Source organism: Myripristis murdjan, chromosome 7, assembly GCF_902150065.1.
Source record: "Myripristis murdjan chromosome 7, fMyrMur1.1, whole genome shotgun sequence".
Taxonomy (NCBI): domain Eukaryota; kingdom Metazoa; phylum Chordata; class Actinopteri; order Holocentriformes; family Holocentridae; genus Myripristis; species Myripristis murdjan.
Genome location: NC_043986.1, coordinates 25,516,569 through 25,537,176, shown reverse-complemented (window position 1 = coordinate 25,537,176; position 20,608 = coordinate 25,516,569). Strand labels below are relative to the sequence as shown.

The 20,608-nt window shown below is 41.0% G+C and overlaps 2 protein-coding genes across 3 annotated transcripts; both read left to right on the top strand.

The window, feature by feature from the left end:
• The first annotated feature begins 2,250 nt into the window (after positions 1-2,250).
• ctdsp2 (CTD (carboxy-terminal domain, RNA polymerase II, polypeptide A) small phosphatase 2) lies at positions 2,251-11,654 on the top strand. Its single transcript, XM_030055629.1, has 7 exons — positions 2,251-2,924; positions 5,778-5,941; positions 7,336-7,437; positions 7,969-8,025; positions 8,734-8,826; positions 9,209-9,394; positions 9,869-11,654. The coding sequence occupies exons 1-7, from the start codon at positions 2,864-2,866 to the stop codon at positions 9,992-9,994; spliced, it is 789 nt and encodes a 262-aa protein (XP_029911489.1). The 5' UTR covers positions 2,251-2,863; the 3' UTR covers positions 9,995-11,654.
• Positions 11,655-12,891: 1,237 nt separating this feature from the next.
• tegt (testis enhanced gene transcript (BAX inhibitor 1)) lies at positions 12,892-20,571 on the top strand. 2 transcript variants are annotated; one of them, XM_030055140.1, is made up of 10 exons: positions 12,892-13,230; positions 14,058-14,167; positions 14,279-14,387; positions 15,387-15,507; positions 15,958-16,006; positions 18,419-18,516; positions 18,718-18,797; positions 18,909-19,009; positions 19,356-19,431; positions 19,581-19,604. In XM_030055140.1, the coding sequence occupies exons 2-10, from the start codon at positions 14,112-14,114 to the stop codon at positions 19,602-19,604; spliced, it is 714 nt and encodes a 237-aa protein (XP_029911000.1). In that variant the 5' UTR covers positions 12,892-13,230; positions 14,058-14,111. The 2 variants fall into 2 exon arrangements, with proteins under 2 accessions (XP_029911000.1, XP_029910999.1); XM_030055139.1 differs by having other exon boundaries at positions 12,897-13,244; positions 19,581-20,571.
• The last annotated feature ends 37 nt before the right edge of the window (positions 20,572-20,608 follow it).

Genomic DNA, 20,608 nt, shown 5'->3' with positions numbered 1-20,608 from the left:
TTTTTTCCACCATTAGACAGTGGGTACTCCTGCTATACCCTTATTCTCAGCCTAGGGCCTCAAAAGCAGTTGACCCTGTTGCTCTATCTATCCATCTATCTCTGTTTTTACTCCGAGGAATGCACATGCAACATTACCAGGAGAGGAGAGCAAGACGTACCAGGAAACAGGCAAAAAAAGTGAATTTCAAGTTGATTTTGTGATCAGTGGCATCAGCTTTAAGACATTTTCCAGCTGTGCGGTTCATACTTATTTTGTATATATTTTTACACGGATCTGTCAGTGTTGCCTTAAAATGTCCTACACCAGGAATGCAAACAGCCGGGCCGTTCTTGTTTATGTCTTGCATTGTGGTCACTGTGGGCACTGGCTGGGGCTTGTGGTGTAATGGGCCCATATGTGTTTGGAATGATTGGACTATCTCAGCTCTCTGCTCATTGACAGGTTTTGAATTGTTTCTTTTTGGTATATGAGTGTGTGGAGTTTTCTGAATGTGTGTGCTCTGTGTGTAGGTGTGCTGAAAAAAAAAAAAAGTCTTATGTCTGCTATTACTTAACAGCCATTGTTGCTCACTCCGTGCACTCCACTGATCTTTATGATCAACTCAGCCTTTTCCAAAATTGCAAAAAGAAAACAAAAGATGCAGAACCTCAGATTGCCCATGCTATAAATATCTAGGTTGCCCCCTGGTTAACTGCATCACCGTGCATGATGTCAAAGGTGATTTTATTTGTTTGAAAAGCATTAAACAAATCTCTTTAAATTCCAGTTACTCAAACAGAATCAATGTACACAATCTAGAGAGAATTGGAAAATACATAGGCCTAGTTTTAAAAAAAAAAACAAAAAAAACTAACAGCAATTGTGTTTAATCAGTAGATTTAAAGCCAGATAATTACTGGTTTTAGTCTTAATTGGTCTGACTAAATATTGCCATTACTGTCTGTTTCCTTAAATAAGCTCACAGCCTCCAACTGTCTTTGGTAATGTAATTGTATCAGAGTATGTATTATTATTGCAAAGTTTAGCGTACTTGGCCATTGCCATAATAAAGTGGTTCCCAAAGGGGGCTCAGGGGACCAGCAGAGGTCCCCTAGGGAGATTTAGGCACAATGAGTTAGAGTTTAATTTTATTATGATTTCATTCACCTCCACACCTACAGCACTGACAGTTTGAGAGTCGTGTAATTATGCAGGCAATTCTAACTAATCATAAAAAGTTTAAAATCTTTCTGAGGGAGAGGGTGAGGCCAGGAGGGAGGAGGGTGCGTGCGTGTGTGTGTATGTGTGTATGGTAGGGGGTGGCTTTAGATGAGCGGATGATAAGAATAAATAGGCTAAATAAAACGTTTGTTTCTCTGTAATGCATAGTGCAGCGACTGTGTTTCAATTTGTATTTGTTTTTTACTCAAACAGAAAAAAATGAAAAATTAGACTTCAGGTCTTCAATCACACTTGTCTAAAAATATATCCCAGAATTATTAGTCGTCGCCCTTTCACCTGCAGCTATTTTAGATGGGAAACGGCAGAGTGTTTACTTGATCTTAGTGGAAATATCCTTACTACTCTTATGACAAGTGCCAAGAGATGACAGGAGAATGGATTGGATACAGACCGTAAAAACGCTTTTTGGCTCCTCCAGCGCCATCCAAGCCTCCATACTGCGATTTCAGGAGGTTAAGTGACAGGGTGCAACCCTGAATTAGCTGAGTGTAACGGAGGAGGAATGTAACGAGGAGTGTAACGACCTGGTGATCAAAGTAACTAGGCTACAGTACTTTTGCGTTGAGTAATAAGTAATCCATACCCTATATTTTTTGAAGTAAAAAAAAAAAAAAAAAAAAAAAACTCCGCCCGTTTACCGTGTGGCAAAAATATAGAATTTTATTAATTTAATTTATTTATTTCACCGCAATCAAATAGCTGTCGCAAAACACAAGTAGTACACACACAACACATTTGATCGGCATGTAGAATTGAAAAGATAAATAAACAAATAGACATCATAATAAAAAACAAACACGCGGACGGGTTAAATCATATGTATGTGTTGATTTTGATAATTTACGCCACTTTTACCTCGTAACATGTATGTTAAAGTAAATATCTACATATTAAAAACAATGTGATCTCACAAGAGAGCGGCGGCAGCGCTGGAATGTGTTCAGTGCGGAGCGTGCAGGACAGAGAGGAATGCCTTTGCCACGCCCACTTTCCCAGGCGACCAATCCGGACCGCGGACCGTTTCAAGGCGCCCGCGGAGTCCCAACCGGAGAAAAACAAAGCCTCGGATAACAACAAAACTAATATTTTACAGCTAAATATGCCCGGGAATCCATTTTGACGAAGCGAAACCTCTTCGACCGAGCTATCCGCGGTGTTTTTCGTCACTCTCCGAGGCCTTTTCGGCGAGGTTGTTTATCTGTAGTAAGGGGTGACTTGAAACCGCCCTCCCTTGCCCCATTTCCTCGGTTGTTTTCCTTCTCTCGCCTGGATTCTCCATGTTGTTGGTGCAAAAGTGAGGACTTCGCAGCGACAGGAGAGGGGGGCTGCTCAGCGATATTACCAGTAATAGTAATGGTAAACCCGAGACGACAGAGCTGACAGAATCGCAAATAGCCTTCTAAAACATTTCCAAGTGCCTTGCCCCCTCCCCAGGCGGACCGAGACAAGAAGCGAGGGGAATAAAGAAACACTGGAACAAGATAAATCCTACTCGCATCCAGGATTGTAAAGGCGCGCCTACGGATGACAAGTTACCTCGGCGAATAATTTAGTTAACTTGTCAATAAAACCTAATGAAGGCTGCCCATCCTTGCTCGGGGAAAGGATTTGAGGATTTTGAGGGCTCTGTGATTGTCAGATGGAAAGTTCTATTATCACCCAAGTGCAGAAAGAAGACGTTCAAGTGTCACCGAAAACAGGTGAGACGAGCTTGTTTTTTGGTCTTTGCTTCCAATATATCTCGAATACACGCCTCCTTTAACGTTGAACTATTTGATTCTTTATTTCCTCAAATAATGAAGTGAATGTATTCAATGATTAAAAAAGCCTGGTGCGCCCATTTGACAGTTGAGCGCTGCGGACGTTGGGTTGAGCGCGATCTGAAGCGCATTGCCTTTTTTTTTTTTTTTTTTTTTTTTTTTTTTTTTTTAACACTCAACCATCAGATCTGTAATATTCATGTCTGATCACTGTAAAAAAAAAAAAAAAAAAATCAGATAATACACATCGATACATATTGATCAAAATTGATTATATGCTCATTTCCGAATTTATCCTTGGCTGAGAAGCTGTGGAGTTTTTTTTTTTCCTCTTTTCCTCGGTGTACTGATCACCTGCATAGATCTATGCAGCTGTTGAAATAAATATATTGATTGCCTTTTTTGAACGACTAAAAGATATAACACACGGCTTATTGCATGTACAGACGGTTTACAGCCTTGCTCACTCCAGTTTTGCCATGGATAAATTATTATTCTTATCGAATTGGGTACAGGCTCAAATAAGTTCCTAGTCTGCCATTACGCACTCGTTTTGCCATCCACAGCTTGGCCATTGTTGATCCTGTTTTTTTTTTTTTTTTTTTTTTTTTTCCTGAATTGGGTCTTCTTGTTATGCAAATCTCTGTCGCTTCTTAACATGTGGCGATGTGATTATCACTGAGTTCCCAGTGATTTGATGGTGATCATGACCACCTCTCCAAATGGAAGCTGCCGTTTATTTGTGTCTATCAGGTTCCAGCTTGTTGTGGCACCATCCCATACACTACTAGGTACAGTATGAGCACGTCTGTCACCACAGGCAGCCCTACAGTACAGTGTAAACTATGCTGTTTTGTTCACAGGCTTTTGGAGGAGGGGAGGGGAGGTGGGAGGTGGGAGGGGGGCTGGCGAGGCGAGGGGAGGGGAGGGGAGGAAGGGGGGGCAGCACAGATCAGAGCGCGTCAGTGGCAAGGGAAGGCTACTGCACTGTGCCCATGTTTGTTTGTATTTTAGATCGGCAAAGCAGGACTGGTTCTCTATTTTAATAAATAAATAAAAACGACGAAACATAATAGATGCATAAGCGGAGAGAGGCCTGGAGTGGCTGTGGATTAAAGAGGGAGAGATGAAGTGCCGTGTTAGAAATACCAGGTGCCGCGGTATTGACAGTGGAATGCACAAACACACCCCTCTCTGCACACGCCCATTGTAGCGCCGTTTCAAAGATTTCGTTGTTTGCACGCTTTTCCTCTGGCTTGAAAAGGCTTTGCTCATTGATTATGCCTCACTCCAGTGCTTGTTAATGTGCATATTGTATGATTGCAGGTACTGTTATGCTGCTTGATTTCCCTGAAGTCGTTTTTTTTTTTTTTTTGGACTGGAGAAATCCTAATGCATTTTTTTGTATTGCCTCTTTTTTTCCTTTTTATTTTATTTTATTTTATTGTAATGCTTGATTTTGTGTGCATTTTAGATTTCCCAGGCTTTTGCTTTTAAAATCAGCACCAGATTCCTGTGCTATTAGTATTACTATCCTGTTTTTTCCAAGAGGCCTAGATATAAGCTGTGTCATACATGCTCAGCACTGTTTTCTTGTGGGAAATCAATAGACTACAGTACACTGACTAGCAATAAGAAGGCACATCCATGGGGTACAAATCATGAGGACTGCGCTGAATACAAGATTTTGAACCTTTTGATACAGTCACTTATTATTAGAAATGGTGGTGCTCTCAGAAAGACTATTCTTTGCATTTATTTGCTGAGTGACCACATCAAGGTCCAGTGTCCTTTGTCTCCTATACAAGGAGTTGTGTAACATGAGCATTGTGGCTGCATTCTGGCTTTAGATCAGTGAGGCTGGGGTCAGCGTGGACAGAGCAGATAGAAAATCAATGCGGAAAGCTATAAGCATATGTTTGACTGACTTGTTTATCAACAGTTCCTCTTTCTTGCAGGGCCTAGTTCAGTTTACGATCTATGATGACAGCATATCAATCAGTTTGAATTCTGCCTCTATTTGCAAGTCCTCACATGTAATCCCTGCTAGAGGTGACTTGCAGAGCTGAGCCCAGTCAAGACTGTTTTTCCCCTTTTTTCTTTCACCGTGGCATAAGATTTGTATAGGGCTGGGACACCCATCTTAACAGTGACTGATCAAAGACCTGCACAGAGCACTGAGGTGTGACTGCCTGCCTGTCTCACTGCACTGCCTGCCTGCCTGCCTGCCTGGCTGGCTGGCTGACTGACTGGCTGCTCTGGCTAGCTTCACCCTGAAAGGTCCTGGAGTTTAAAATGGTTGGAATGTTTTCTGTCTGTGTTTTCTGTTGAAGGTACTGCTGAAAAGTGTGGGTTTTCCCGCCCTCTGTGATTATATAACATGTACCAGCCGTTTCCAGCAGCAGCAGCAACAGCAGCAGCAGAGGCAGGCTCATTAAAAACAGATTTCATGTGCAGACTGTGCCATCCCTGTAGACGGATGGATAATGCCTTTAGGAGAGGGGAAGTTCATTCTACATATGTGCTGCAAGCAACTGATACCCAACTATGCCCCATTTTCTTCAAAGAATTGATATTTGTGATTGATTTTTGAGGGAATATGCCTTTCATCTGTTCACTGTTCTGTATTTCATCATGTTTTGTTTCATGTAGAAAAGGAAGGAGTTAAATTGCGTGTAGGTGAACTGGGTTCTCGGGAGGCAATTAGAGGCCCCACTTAGCATTCCTATGTCGAATACATGCAGTTTTTAGTTAGTTTTCTCATGAAAGTCTCTCTTTCTCCACACTTAACAGGCCAGGTGAGCCGGTCCTCCCTGAAACAGCCTCGGAGTTGTAACATCTTCAAAGCACTCTTCTGTTGCCTCCAAGCTCAGGATGGCCCCAAACCACCACCACCACCACCACCACCTTCCCAGCATGCCTTGCTGGAGTCACAGGAAAATGGGGAGGTTGTCAAGGTAACACTATTCTTATTCCAGCAATAATTTGCACCCCTGAAAACAATTTGAAACGCTCACTTCGGTTCAGTCTTTTCTTTCTTTCTTTCTTTCTTTCTTTCTTTCTTTCTTTCTTTCTTTCTTTCTTTCTTTCTTTCACTTCCTCATCCTACCCACACACATTACTTGCTGTAAAAAAAGATAGTGTTTGGATAGCTTGTCCATCTGTAAGAATAAACTAAACATGTCATTGTGAGAATGTGTTTATTGTCTTGCAGCAGTTTTTTTTTTTTTATAACTGCATAATAAAACCACTAGTGCACCTGTTGTGAACATCTTAAACACTAACCACAACTGTCTGCGGATATGGAATCACTTTGATGTTCACATTTGATCCCCCAGGGAAGATAAGAACAACAGAGTGACTATCAATCCTTAAAGGAGAGAGAGAGAGAAAGAGAGATAGAGGGAGAGAGAGAGAGAGACTGAGAGAGAGAGAGAGAGAGAGAGAGAGAGAGAGAGAGAGAGAGAGACTACAGTGAATGGTGTGTCGTGCGCCCAGTAATTGCTGAGGTAGATAGAAAATAAAGCTTTGAGAGGTGTTACCAGCGGCAAGCCATGCTGTTGAGCCTGTCAGCTTGGTTTGGGCTCCAGCGCCGTGTAAGGGGCATTTTAATGAGATGCCATGTTTGTTCACATTGAGGAGTGTCCTCCAGCAACAGGAGCAAACAGGAAGCAGCATCTGTACGCCCTGGTTATTGTCTGGCTAGCTCCCACTGAAATGAAACTGAATTAAACATTGGTGCCTATGGGGCTATGTTGTATTCTGTCCCCTCTTCTGTTGGTGTGAAAGAGGATTGTTGTTGCCTATGTTTGTTTTTGTTCTCAAACATAATGCGCCTTCCTTAATGGATGAGCTGTTTATGCAACACAATATAATAATTATGCCTAATTTCAGTTTGATTATGCTAACAGAGAGCTCAGAATAAGCTCATAAAAATTGGATAGCTGGAAATTAGATTATGTAAAGTTAATATACTCTCTCTGCAGGTAACTGAGTGTGGGATTTAATGTAAGTGCAGATGCTTTTGAGAAGTCTGCAACTAAAATGCTGAACATAAATATGTTAATTCCAAGGGTGTGTAGTGTATAAGATTATATTGCCTTTATAGACAGTCTTAAGTTTATTCCCTCATCAATGTTCATCACACAGTAGCTGTGATCCAGTGCCAAGCCTTTCTAAAACTCAGTATTGTTTTGTTGCCTAGAGGTAAAAGAAGATGTTAAGGATGTTGTCACGCTGTTATGTCCACATGTGTCACTGGACCATTGAGATTTAAAACCCTACATATGATTGAAATGCAGTTGTGTGGGGGACAATTCTGTTCTGAAAGAGTCTTCCTGCGTCTCCTCAGCAATCTGAGCCCAGCCTGTTGCCAGAGGTGAAGGCCCAGGACCAAGGGAAGATATGTGTGGTCATAGACCTGGATGAGACCCTGGTGCACAGCTCATTCAAGGTACCAAATCCTTAAAGTGTCTAATCACCAACCAGGCCTTTTTTTGTCTCCTGTTATTTTTATCCTTATGTCAGTGTGGGTGTTTGTCTTCAACTTGACGTGTTAAATGTTCCTCCAACTCAATTTGAATGCACTGATGCTATTTTCAGTCAGCATGAGACCTTCTTCTGATTCACTAAAAATGACAAACATGTTCGGGCAGCATCAAGTGAATTATATTCTGTTTATTTTTAGTGTGTATGTAAAAGCAGCCCGTGGCAGTGGTGCATTAGCCTGGTTCTGCTCCAATTGTGTGCCAATCTGTTTTAAGAGTTTTTTTGTAGTTCACTAAAAACGTCAAAATATGTTTGGGGAACATCAAGTTGAATTGTATTCTGTTTATGTCAGCTACGCACTTTGATTTATGGCAGCAGAGTGGAGTCTGGTTCTAAGTGTTCACTGTTCACTTGTTATGTAATACCATGTAAATGTACACAGCGCGGCTCATGTGAATGAGCATGCCAACCATCTCCCTCTGTGTTCTCTCTCCAGCCTATTAGTAATGCAGACTTCATCGTGCCTGTGGAGATAGAGGGGACCACACACCAGGTAAAGAACGTGTGTGTGTGTGTGTGTGTGTGTGTGTTTGTGCGTTTGCTGTAGAAGGGAGGGGGTTGTGTTTGTGTATGTATGTTGATGTGTTTGCAGCGGTTGCTGAGCTGAAAAGGGATGGGTCTTGTAACTGATCGGCCAGGTTTGCTATTATGGGTGCTAGGAGCCCTCTACTGGCCAGATGTTGACTTGATCAGGGAAAGCAAATGGAAGTCGGTGCATCGGCAAGAAAATGAGTCATTTCAGCCCAGTTCATCTAATTATTATATCACATTAATGAATTATGTAATGCATCTACCAATGCAGAGAAGATGTAGACAATAAATACCTAACTAGCAGAGTGCACTGGACCATCTGGTTGAACTTTGGCATAGAGCTCCTCAGTGTTCGACATGTGGAAATGTACTTAACCCAGTAATGTGATTCCCGGGACCCCCTGTGCTGGTAAGGATTCCTCTTTGTGGGCCTCTGCCTGGTTCAAGTAATCCAGGATAGGCTGGTTAACACCGGCACGGCCTATTCTTGATTACTTGTTTCAGGAACTGGCTGCTTGCAACTGAGTGGCGGATGGACAGACGCTGTAAGAGGTTCATTGTGCAAATGTGTAGATAAGATGTTTGAAATGTGTGTTAATTATAGTATTCAGGGTTGAACGGTTTATTGATGTTTTGCTTGATTGCTGTAACTGCACCTATTCCATTGCAGGTGTATGTACTGAAGAGGCCATATGTGGACGAGTTCCTGCAGAGAATGGGAGAGTTGTTTGAATGTGTTCTGTTCACGGCTAGTCTTGCCAAGGTACTGAGACTGTGAATTTTTTTTTTTTTGGATTTTCTTTACATCAGATATCTTTGATTTATTGTTTGATTTTATGTCTGAGATGTTCTTCTTTATTCCTCTTTACTATTAGACGCCCCCCTTGCTGAGATAGAAGCCGCTTAACATGCTGTTAGTCACCACAGTAGTCTCCCTGTAACGTTTAATTAAAGCCTTAGTTTGTTTCTGTGCTCATCCGATGAGATTTTGGATGTATCGGGCAATTTCCATCTTATCCTTTTTGCATACATCATATCTAGAACATGCTTGCGTAGCCCTGACCTTACACATCACTCCTCTTTCCCTTCCCTTCCTCCTGCTTTTTGCCCCATTTGCTCCCTGCCTCTCCCCTGGCCTCTGTCAGTATGCAGACCCCGTGACGGACCTGCTGGACCAGTGTGGTGTGTTCAGGGCTCGGTTATTCCGGGAATCTTGCGTCTTCCACCAGGGCTGCTATGTCAAAGACTTGAGCAGGCTGGGCAGAGACCTCCACAAAACCCTCATCCTGGATAACTCTCCTGCCTCTTATATCTTTCATCCTGAAAATGCTGTGAGTTTCATTCTTTTTTATGTTCACTGCCAAACATCTCCTTAATCAGGCCGGAAAATGACTGGTGATTTGGATGATTTGATTACAAAATAAAGGAGCAGCTATTTGGGAAAAGGTGACAAAATGATTGATAACAAAAAATTGAAACATCCGGATGCTTTTTAGAGGTAGTTTGTTCATAAATTAATAAGTTTTACAGCCTGGTCCCTGATATTTTAGAGAGAGTTGGAATTAATAAGTACATTTCAGAGCAGTTAATAAATTTTTTAGTCCCAAAATGGATGCAATGTGTTTTTGAAACATACTCCATTTCATCCAGATTTCTAAGGTTGTTAAATTTAGATTCTGCTCTGTTGTGGTTGCAGTCGCCTCTGTGTGTGAAGGTGTCTAAAACCAGATGCAGCGTGGGTTTTGTTGAATCCCAGTTTCAGAGGGGGAACAGTCCATCTCTAAGTGAGTGTTTGTTGTCGTCAGGTTCCTGTGGTGTCGTGGTTTGATGACGTGGACGATGCTGAGCTGCTCAACCTTCTGCCTGTGTTTGAGGACCTTAGTCAAGCTGACAATGTTTACACTCGGCTGGACCAGCTACGAGGACCTTAGCTCAGAAATTCAGGAGGAACCTGCTCAACTCCTTTTGAAGCTACAGCCGGACACCTCCTGATCTGCAACAGTCCCACAAGTACAGGATAGATACTCTGGTTGATTTTCCAGACCACGCAAATATTCTGCTCAGAAAATTGTATTAGTATAGGGTTATGGAAATTCTGTGTCTGGAAAACTTAACATAGTGTCTTTGGTTTGACTGCAGTCTGAGGCTTTTCATCTGACCCTCAGTGCTGACTGGTATTGAAACCACTGATTGAAAACACTATCAGAAAGAGTGGGAAGCAACAACCAAAGCAGTCCAGAAACAATCACTCCAGTGAATATTAAAATGGTTCTTTTGCCAAAGCAGAAGCCTGCCTACCCTGACTTGACTTTGGGACATTGTTGTATTATTGTGCCTTTAAGGAACAACAAAAAACATCAGCTCATTTTAAAAAAAAAAAAAAAATTCCAACAGGTTTTTATAAATTTTTTGTCTTTCATTTTTCTAGTTTCTTTTTTATTGAAATCTATTTTTAAACGGTAAACATGGTTCTTCTATGCAACCCAGTTCCGTAATGACATGGACAATACCTCTTATTTAGCCAGTAATTGCATTCAACAGATCTAAGCATCAGCCTTATTTAAATGTAAACGAGCAGCAAAACAAAGTGTATCTTACTTCTTTGTACTGTACTGTAAAGATAATCTTTTCTATAAAACATGCAACATGCAGTACTGGTGGGATTGGGATTTGACCACATTGGCCTGGGGTGAAGCAAACGGGATTAAATTCTTCTGGTCATTTGAAAGCAGACACACTGGAAAACCTGCGTGGCACATAGGATGGCCGTGAATGCCACTTTTTTTTTTTCAGTCCAGGTTAAGTCTAATAACTCATTTGTCCTTATGTTTCTCTTTCATCACTAAATGACAAAACTTGCACTTGTTTTATATTGACAGTGCTAGAGGTGACAACTGTGCCTTGAAATTTTTTCGGACAGAGAGCAGTGCTCTGTCTGCACAGAGTTTTGTAGCCGAGGCCTACACACTCTGATGTGTCATGCTGAGCGTGAGAAAACACTGTCAACATCAAGTGTAATGCCATGTGGCTGTGGTACATGCAGTGCAACACTTGAAAATGTCATCGGTTTTGATGAATATTTTGTACTGTTTTGAGTGTTTTGTCTGTATTTATTGGCCAATACCTGTATTGTCCAGTACCTCTTACTGCTGAACATTTTGGATTGTAATCTATTTGCCTACCTTGTTGCTGGTCTGGTGTTGAACTAACCATCTAGTTTTGTTGTGCCTTCCAGTAATTTATGTTAAATGATGATACCAGCTGTTAAGAATGCTGTCAAAGTTCAGACAATTTTTTTTAAAATTACAGAAACAAATAGACCTAAATCCAAGATGCATTCAGTCATGAAAAAACACACCATAAAATCATCTGTGTTTTCATCAGAATTTTATAAGGACAGAGATTTGGTGGGCTAGGTTGGCTCTTGAGTAATATCAAGATTATTACTACGATGTTAATGTTTGATGCAATGATTGCCTGCATGTTGAGACCACTAAACTATGAAAATGTACCAGTTATGAATGACCAAAAGTGTTTGTTAAAGACAGTGATGATTTTGTCTGCTTTTGTCTCTCAGAATAAATAAAAAAATGTCTATCCAATCAGACCAAAATCCTAAATATCAAGGTGCTAAAATAAAAATTGATTATATTTTACTGTCATTGTGTCTTTTCCCTTAGAGAAGACTACTGAAAATGTCTCATCACACAACCTGGAGGTATAGAAAAGGTACTTTGTGCTGTAGCTCCATAATGTTGTCTTGGTTCATAATAATAGTGAAATATTTAACAGCCACCGGTCAAATTTGTAGCTAATCGCTGCCTTTTTACTATGATATTAAATCAGCTCTCTAGGTTTCATACTCCAGGCTGATAGAGACCATAAATATTTGTGGTGGGGAAAACGTTTGTTCTCCTCACTTTCCACTCAGTAGGCAGTAACTTTTTGCTGCAGTAAAATAAATCAAAACTCTTAAACAGTGAAATGAACTCGGCACAGTTTGGAGGCAGCGCTGGTAATTCATTACCAGCGGGCAAAAAAGAGGTAGCCCTCTGTTTACATGTAGGGGTTTGCTCACCATGCTGTCATAGTGTGAGTAATACACAGTTTATCGATTTTAAATAATATGTAAGTGAATACCTAACATGACGTGCGAAATGATGAATTTCAATGTAGCTGTAAGCCTAATAGGTGGAATTAATGTAGGCTAGCTAAACAGACAGTTTAGGTCTGAAAACGACATAAACAGAGGAATATTAAAATTATGTTTCAAAATATAGATAAACAGCATACAAAATTGAGTAAAAATTTCCTGTGCAACATTACGTGACAGAAACATTTCCCTCCGTTACTGTTGAAAATATTGCCATGACATAAAGTGTATTTTTCCGTGCAGTCATGATTTAGCCGACAGTTAAATTAAGTTAACGTTACCCGCTGAGCTGTTAAACTATCTTTAAACACACTGAGGCCAACACGCTCCACCTGCACCTGAACGCAACATCATTCTGCCTGACATTTTAACGCGCTCATTTGCACTCCAGCGGATCAATTTACATCACCCCGCAATCATTTCCATTTTTTATTACAGACATATATCACGGCGCGAGTTTTTCCCGCATCGCAGCCATAATTTTGAAACACGAAGCCACTAATTAGCGAGCGAACCACGGCATTGTTCTGTCCGGCGGTCTAACGCCTGAAAAAAACGTGATTCCATTCAACGCCCCAGGAATGTATCCCTCCGCACACCTTCATGAAACAAAACACATCAGATAAACGTAACATCGACATATCCGCGGCGGCCATTTTAGGTGTACCGGAGAGAGTGCTACTGTAACACAACAGGAAGTGCATTCTACTCCTGTTTATTTTCATGTTCTCTCAAAGATCCCTGCTTGCAACGAATAATAATAAAACTGGCTAAAAATAACCAGAGCTAGACAACTTCCACGGTTAGGCCGTCCAGCAGTATCACAGCACCTAGCATTAGCCTCTCGATTGGACGGGATCGTTACACTGGGATGGGCGTTGCCCTGGTGACGTCACCACAATACTAGGCGCTGACTGACACGTACGGCGTTAGAAAAAACAACAGTACAGCAAAACTAAGTGTAAAGCAGGAAGAAGAAAGCGGGTCAAAACGCAACCTGAGTGGAGAGGGGAGGCGAGTGCCGCTGCGTAAGTTATGTTAGCAACTTGTGTAGTATAACCTCCCTGTGCTGCATTTCGTGGTAGCTGTGAGCCAGTTGGGTCCGTCGACGAGTGAAAGAAACAACGGACTGTGTTGACAGATTAGCAAAACGCCGTCTAGCTAGCGAGTTAGCCACCTTAGCTAACTTAGCATTAGCTATCAGGCGATCTCATGCGTCAGTTACAGTTTGTCGCCAGTCTCTGTCAATTGTCAAAGCATTTGATTGATTACATATACCTATCTCTAGACAAGTACTGAGTCAAAATGTATTAGCTATGATTTCGTTATGGTTATATTCGATATAGTAGATTAAGCAAGCCTGTTAGCTTGGTAGCAGTTAGCCATGATGGTGTTCAGGGTTTAGGCACTCAACGATATTTTAGCCTGTTGTATAACATTACAAACGCTCATCCAGCAACAACTACGCACTTGTACCCCTGCCTGTTCTGATCTGTGACCTGCCTGTGTTATCCATTAGTGGAGATTCACTGTTGCCTAGTGTCATAATTAATGATTGCTGCTCCGTTAACAAGTGTGAGCTGAGTGTGCGTAGACTGGCTTTAAAGGGCTGCACGATATGGACAACATTTCACAGCTTGATATTTATACCAAATATCCTGATTGCGATATACGATATAACTATGAGTTCACACTTTTTAGACATTTTAAGTGGGACAGTAGTGAAAATTAAGCTCACATCTAGAAAACAATATAATGATATGTCACTTAGTCCCATTTCATAATAGTTTTGTTTGTCAGCTGATAGTAATCCTGTCATGTTCTTGGTATCTTTTTCATAGGAATAACCTTAATATCCCAGAAGAGCTCTGCACAGATCAGTCCTGGGCTCCAACATGAACGTGTTTGACCGCAACATCAATTTTGATGCTCTCTTCAAGTTCTCCCAGATGTACGTGAGCAAGCCTTCTTATAATGTGCTAAATGTTGACCGTGTTCTTTATCCAATTGAAAAGAGTTTCCATTTCCGCAGAGGTATTTATTGTAATTTTTTTTTTCCCAGCCCCCATTCCACCCAGGTGCACTTGAAGAATGTTTACTCCAGCTTGGCAGTGTGTATGTTTGTGGCCGCAGCTGGCGCATACGTCCATGTTGTCACTCGGCTCTTCCAGGTAACATGATCAGCATGAGAGAATCTTAACTTGCCTATGTTTATTATTTACAACAACATATTTGCGGTGCTTCAGCAGACTACAAAGATGGCTACTGTAATGCAGAATGCCTCTTTGATAGGATCAGACTCTCTGACACTCATGTTTTTTGCAATCAGAATTTAACTCCTTGCAGTTCAGGTTCGCTTTACCAAAGGGTGAACAGTCGATTGGGTATTTTAGTATTTCACTCAGGAAGTTGCAATAGTATAATTCTGCAGAATGTTTTAAAGATATTTCTTTTCAAACTCTAGTTTTTACATTCCTTGGTTATTTGCAGTGTGTGCTGTGACCAGTTTTCAGCCATTTAGCACATGCTGTGCAGGTTGTTTGCCCACATTCATATCCTCATTTACATGCATGTCTATAGCAGAAGGTGTTTTTAGCAGGTGTGCTTCACAGATAAAAGAAACTGATGATAAAAATCTCATATCAGCGTAAGAATGCAGAAGTACGCAGCAAAAGTGGAATTGTTCTTTAAAAATATTTTGTTCTCGACACAGGTGACGTCACACTATTACAAAACTGTACAAACTTTGCCTTTGTTTTTTTTTGCTACTCCTCACTGTAATATGATCAATTCAAGAACCATGACAAAATCTCCTCTGATCTGCTGCGACACAAATATCTGCAGAAGATTTTGTAATCACTAAAAATGCTGAATAAGAATTAAAGGGATAAAAAAGAAAGAAAACAAAATTAGATCATCATGTATATGTGAGTAAGAATCACAGTAACATGTTGATTCAGAGACCCACCTGCTACAGAGAATTGATACTGCTCCATTTTAGACAGAGTGAATGGATGAAAAGTTGGGACGTGATCGTTATCTTAATTTCTTGTGCAAAAAAAGTGGAATTAATTTTTTCCTCACAAATTTGGATAGATAATCTTGATTGGAATATTTTGCACAAAAATGGGCTGAAGATGTTAGCCCTAACTCTGCTGTACCCTTGTCAGGGAGGCGTGCTCTCTTTGCTGGGTTCCCTGGGGATGATGTTCTGGTTGGCCATGACTCCACACAACTCTGACACAGAGAAGAAGAGACTGGCTATCCTCGCTGGATTTGCCTTCTTCACAGGTATCCTGATGTAACAGATCAAACCATCGACTGCTGTCATGCTCACAGGATTCTGGATAAGCCCTTATATCCTGTTTAACGTCTTACTTAGAATTAGATTTTCAAATGCATCTTCATCTTCCTGATCCCAGATATCCATGTGCACATTAATATTTAGAGTTTTGCTGTGGAGACCAAGCTGGGATTGAATACAAACTAACAGCAAAGATTATAAGATGTTTACTTGCCTCATTATCCATTGGTATATTGGTATATCCCAGCTATGATATTCAAGATTTTTCAGTCTGTATCAGAATTTATTTGGCTTATTACTGAACAAATAAGCCACTTACATGTGTCAGCTCCTAATAAGGTTAAAAAAAGCACTGTTGGTTAGCATGTCAAAGTAGCCAGTAATTGTTAAAATTAGATTACATAAGAGTCTAAAGAGTATTCCCCTCCTCTCTCCAGGTGTTGGCCTCGGCCCCGCGATGGACTTTGTCATTGCCATCAATCCAAGGTATGGGAAAGTCACTCAGTTAGGAAACATGACAGGGTTGACACAGACAAGCATTGTGTATGTATGCAATAGGACAAGTAAAATATTTTAGGTATTTGCACAGGGGTGGGGCAGTCTGTTATGAAATTTCTGTGTGTGTGTGTGTGTGTGTGTGTGTGTGTGAAGGAGCTACAGTTGGAGTAAGATAAACAACCTCAGTATGAATCAAATCTATGGGGGGTGGAGAAAAGGGGGTGGGGGTGGGGACCGGGGTGATGATGCACAGGAGCAGTTATTATCTGAAGCAACACACAGCAGCTGTGTTGGACTGTCTGTCCGTCCCTCTGTCTGATCTGTGCTTTACTCCAAGACATCTTGGTATCTGTTGGATGGACTGTCAAGAAATTCCAACTCACTGATGCTCCTCAGAGGATGAAGCCTGTCAACTTCCCAGTTGACGCCACTCTCAGGCCAAACATTTGACTCGCTTCAACATATCTTTGAGTGTAGTGGAGATATTGCCATGCAGTTTGCTGAGTGGACATATGCTTCCCAGAGAATGAACTCTATCGATTTTAGAGAGTCCATGACACCAGTGCTCCCACAAAGACTAATCCTGACATTCTCCCCCTTTTTTTTGTTGTTGTCCCCCCTTGTCATTTCTTCTGTCAGCACCCTCAACCAAATGTACAGACTCTTTCTCTCAAAACCTGTCTTTCCCCATTATCATCACACCCCTGAGGCACCACTGGCAAAACCCATGCTTGTCCTCTCACACACACACACACACACACACACACACACACACACACACACACGTGTGGGCTATAAAATGTGAATTCACTTGCATAAGGTCTTTCTCGTTTCTCAGTGGTATATCCTCGAGTCCTCTCCTCACTGAGGCGAGGTAGAAATTCAAGGAGAAAGGAGTTGAGGCTTGAACAAAATGAGACAGGCTCACTCTGAGGATTAACTGAGTGAATTAAGAACGTCAGGCTCCAATTCTTTGCTGTCTGTTTCTTTTTTTTTTTTTTTTTTTTCCATTTTGTGCTCAAAATACACTGGCAAGTTGAAACTCATTTAGAGTCATTTTGTGGGAAAATGCAAATGTCTGAACACTGGAATTTGTAATTCTCAACCTGTCAGGCTCGGCCCGATCACGTCAGTTCAGGCTCATATTATTAAATTACCGCAGCAGGCTTGAGAGAGTCGGGTTGGATCAAATGAACTTGAACCTGAAGTTGAACTTGAATGGTTGAATGTGCAGGTGGGCGGGGACTCTTCCACTGTCGTGGCTCTGATGTGTGTCAGAAATTACAGACAAGGTAAAAAAAAAAAAAAAAAAAACCTAAACCCACAGGTGGTTGAAAGAAGCATCAGGTAGACAGTCTCTGTTTTGATCCGCTAATCGGCTCCTCAATACTTGCGGGTCAGTTTGCACTCGGTCCATCAGCTCTGACAGGTCAGCTGTGATCGGCAGAATCAGCAGGAGATTTTTTCTTTTGGAAAACTGACAGGCCCGGACAGTGCTGTGTCGGGATTAAAGCAGGGGTTGTTTGGCTGGACCAGAGCTGGTTCTGGATGGGTATGGCTTTGATGTGTAAGCCTGTAAAATTCTTGGAACAATAACACCTTGATCTTTGCAAAAAACAAACAATAAAAAAACAACAGTAGAGAAAAAAAAGCAAATAGTCAGCCCCAGAATCATCTAAATAAATATATAAATTAAAAAAAAATAATGCCTGCACTAACATGTAATAAATGACCCCTCTATAATTCTGAATGCCAGAAAAAGTAGGTGGAGAATTTACAGCCTGCGTCATTCACTCATGGAAGAAAAAATGCTAAGCTTTCTGCAGAAGATACATCTGTGCCTCCTCACTCAGAGCTCCTCCAGCAAGCCTCCCCTCTCCTCACTCAGAGCTTCTCCACATGCGTTTTAGGAATTGAGACATCTTGAAAAATGGCACGCTAAGATCGATTTCCAGGTCAAGGCAGAAGGACAGAAGAGAGAGGAGACGAGAAGACAAGGAGGCACACAATAGAGAAATGAAAAAAGCCTACAGTTTTGCTGGTTACCAGTGACATTTTACTTTAGGCCTAGTTGTGGAAGTATTTTATTTATTAATTAATTTTTTCGCTGTGTGACTTGCATCGGTGTCTATTTTTACCCATGTTACATTAGTTTATTATTTTTTCTCACAACCCAGTAGGTTTACTTGTCTCATCGTCTAGCTTGTGATGTACATTTGGCACAGAATTCAATAGGAATGAAGGAAGGGGCGGCTGTAACAGTAAAACTGTGAATTAGGAGCGAACTCTCGGAGAGCTGCCAGTCGTCCAACATTAGGTCAGTGCACATGTAATTAGGCCTCTGTGTATGATTACTGTCAGTCCTGACTTTTGGCCTCTTGTCTTTTTTGTTTTCCACAGCATCATTGTCACAGCTTTCTTGGGAACCTCCATGATTTTCATCTGCTTCACACTCAGCGCTCTCTATGCCAAACGCAGGAGCTACCTCTTCCTGGGAGGTACAGGCATTTAACGTGTGTCTGCACATACTGAAGCACATCAGTCTATTCTGCTGTGTTGTTTTCTGAAGCATTTCATAAAATAACAGCACAAACACAAAAGATTTAGATTTATTTAACTCATTTATGTCACTCACACTGGTGTTGTGTTACACAGAGGTCTCACTGTGGTATTTTGTTGTTAATATTTTTTGTCCTCAGGCACTCTGATGTCTGGTCTGTCCATCCTGTTCCTGATGTCTGTGATGAACATGTTCTTTGGATCTGTGATGCTGTTCAAGGTAGCTGTGCCAAGCTCCACCTGCTTCCTCCCTCACTGGCATTTATCAGTTCTGGGACTGTTGAACATGTTGTCTTATAAATAACCTTTTTTTGTCTTTTCTTTTGATCAGGCACACATGTACCTTGGGCTGATCATCATGTGCGGGTTCGTCCTGTTTGACACCCAGCTCATCATTGAGAAAGCAGAGAACGGAGACAAGGACTATATCTGGTGAGGATTTGGATCATGAGAGGCCAGGCGCACTCCACGTGAACCTTTATCTGTCTGCTCACGCCCTCTTTTTTACCAAATATGCAAAACAGTGGAGAAGAGATATCAAGTGTTTCATTACAAAGTGACACCTGCCATCCATGTGGAGCACCAACTGTACAGTGTTTTACAAAAATAACTTAGTTAAACAAATTGTGATCATTGTAAGACATGCTGCATAGATTATTCTTGATTAACAGATGGGTCAGTGTTATAGCCTAAAAGCTCTATATTTTTGGGTTATTGAATGATCCTCAGGTGACTAGAAATAAAATCCTCATGTGTTTGTGTGTTTCATTTATTCAAGGCATTGCGTGGACCTCTTCCTTGATTTTGTCACCATCTTCAGGAAACTGATGGTCATCCTTGCCATGAATGAGAAGGTACCATGTTTATTCCATAATCCATATCTTGTATGCTGTTTATTTTACTTTAATGACAGATTTTAGACTGATTTTGATTTTTTTTTCTCAAAGAGGAATAACAGATTTTCTTACACTGAGAAACTAATCATCATATGATCTGCTTTCAGGACAAGAAGAAAGAAAAGAAGTAAGAGGAAGAACATTTTAATAAGTTGTCTGAAAATTAAAAACAATCTGTGAGGCAAGGCACAATTTGCAGCGCTGTTGGTATTTTCACTTTCTGTCTTCATTTCTTGAATTAACTCCTATGTGGTCTTATATTATTGAAGTTTCTTTGATTTTTAACTTACAATAAGGGTTGAATGTAAGTTTATGGTAAACTAATGCTAGTCCTATTTTGGCTGTGAATGGAAAATAGACTAATGCTGCAGTGATCGTGCTTGGCCAATAGAGGGGAGCGTTGTCCTATAAAGGCCCCCAGAAGCTGAGCAGCATTTACCAGGGTTTTCATATTATTGTTATTTAGTGCCATAAAATAATTACATAATAGGCTCCTTTAGCAGGTCTTGTGAGCTTCTGAGACTGATTGTTGTTTTAATTTGAAGTTATGTAACCTGATCCATTGATTTGCCTATTTATACAGTTCTCCTCAAATCTCTTAAGTGCAGTGTCACAAGATATGGGGTCCCATGATACTGGCAACACATCCCCTTTGAGAGATTCCCCTTGTAATTATTTATTCCTATATAATTATGTTGTTGACCAACGTTTCGGGGGCAGGAATGGTGAAGCCAAACCACGAATGCTAATGAGACCCATGTGATGAGCTTCGCTAACTCATTCAGACGGACTTAAAAGCCACTCGGTGGTCAGGATATTGGGCTTTGGCTGGTGTCGGAGGAAGAGTTATTGCCATCTGTCCACATTTTCAGCCTGGATAGCCAAGACAAGCAAGCATTCAGATTGCTCCCATTGTAAATTCAGAAAACGGTCTAAAATATTGGTATTCTAGAAATTAGTTTGCCAAATCATGTGATGTTAACCTTAAATTTTTTTGAAAGTGTATACTGTGAAGAACTTATTTTATTGATGTATGACTGAAAATCTAATAATTTGATACATTTGCTCAAATAAATTCGTTGAACGTGATCAACCAAACTGATCTTGTCTGCTGTCCTCGCAGCAAATGCAGAAA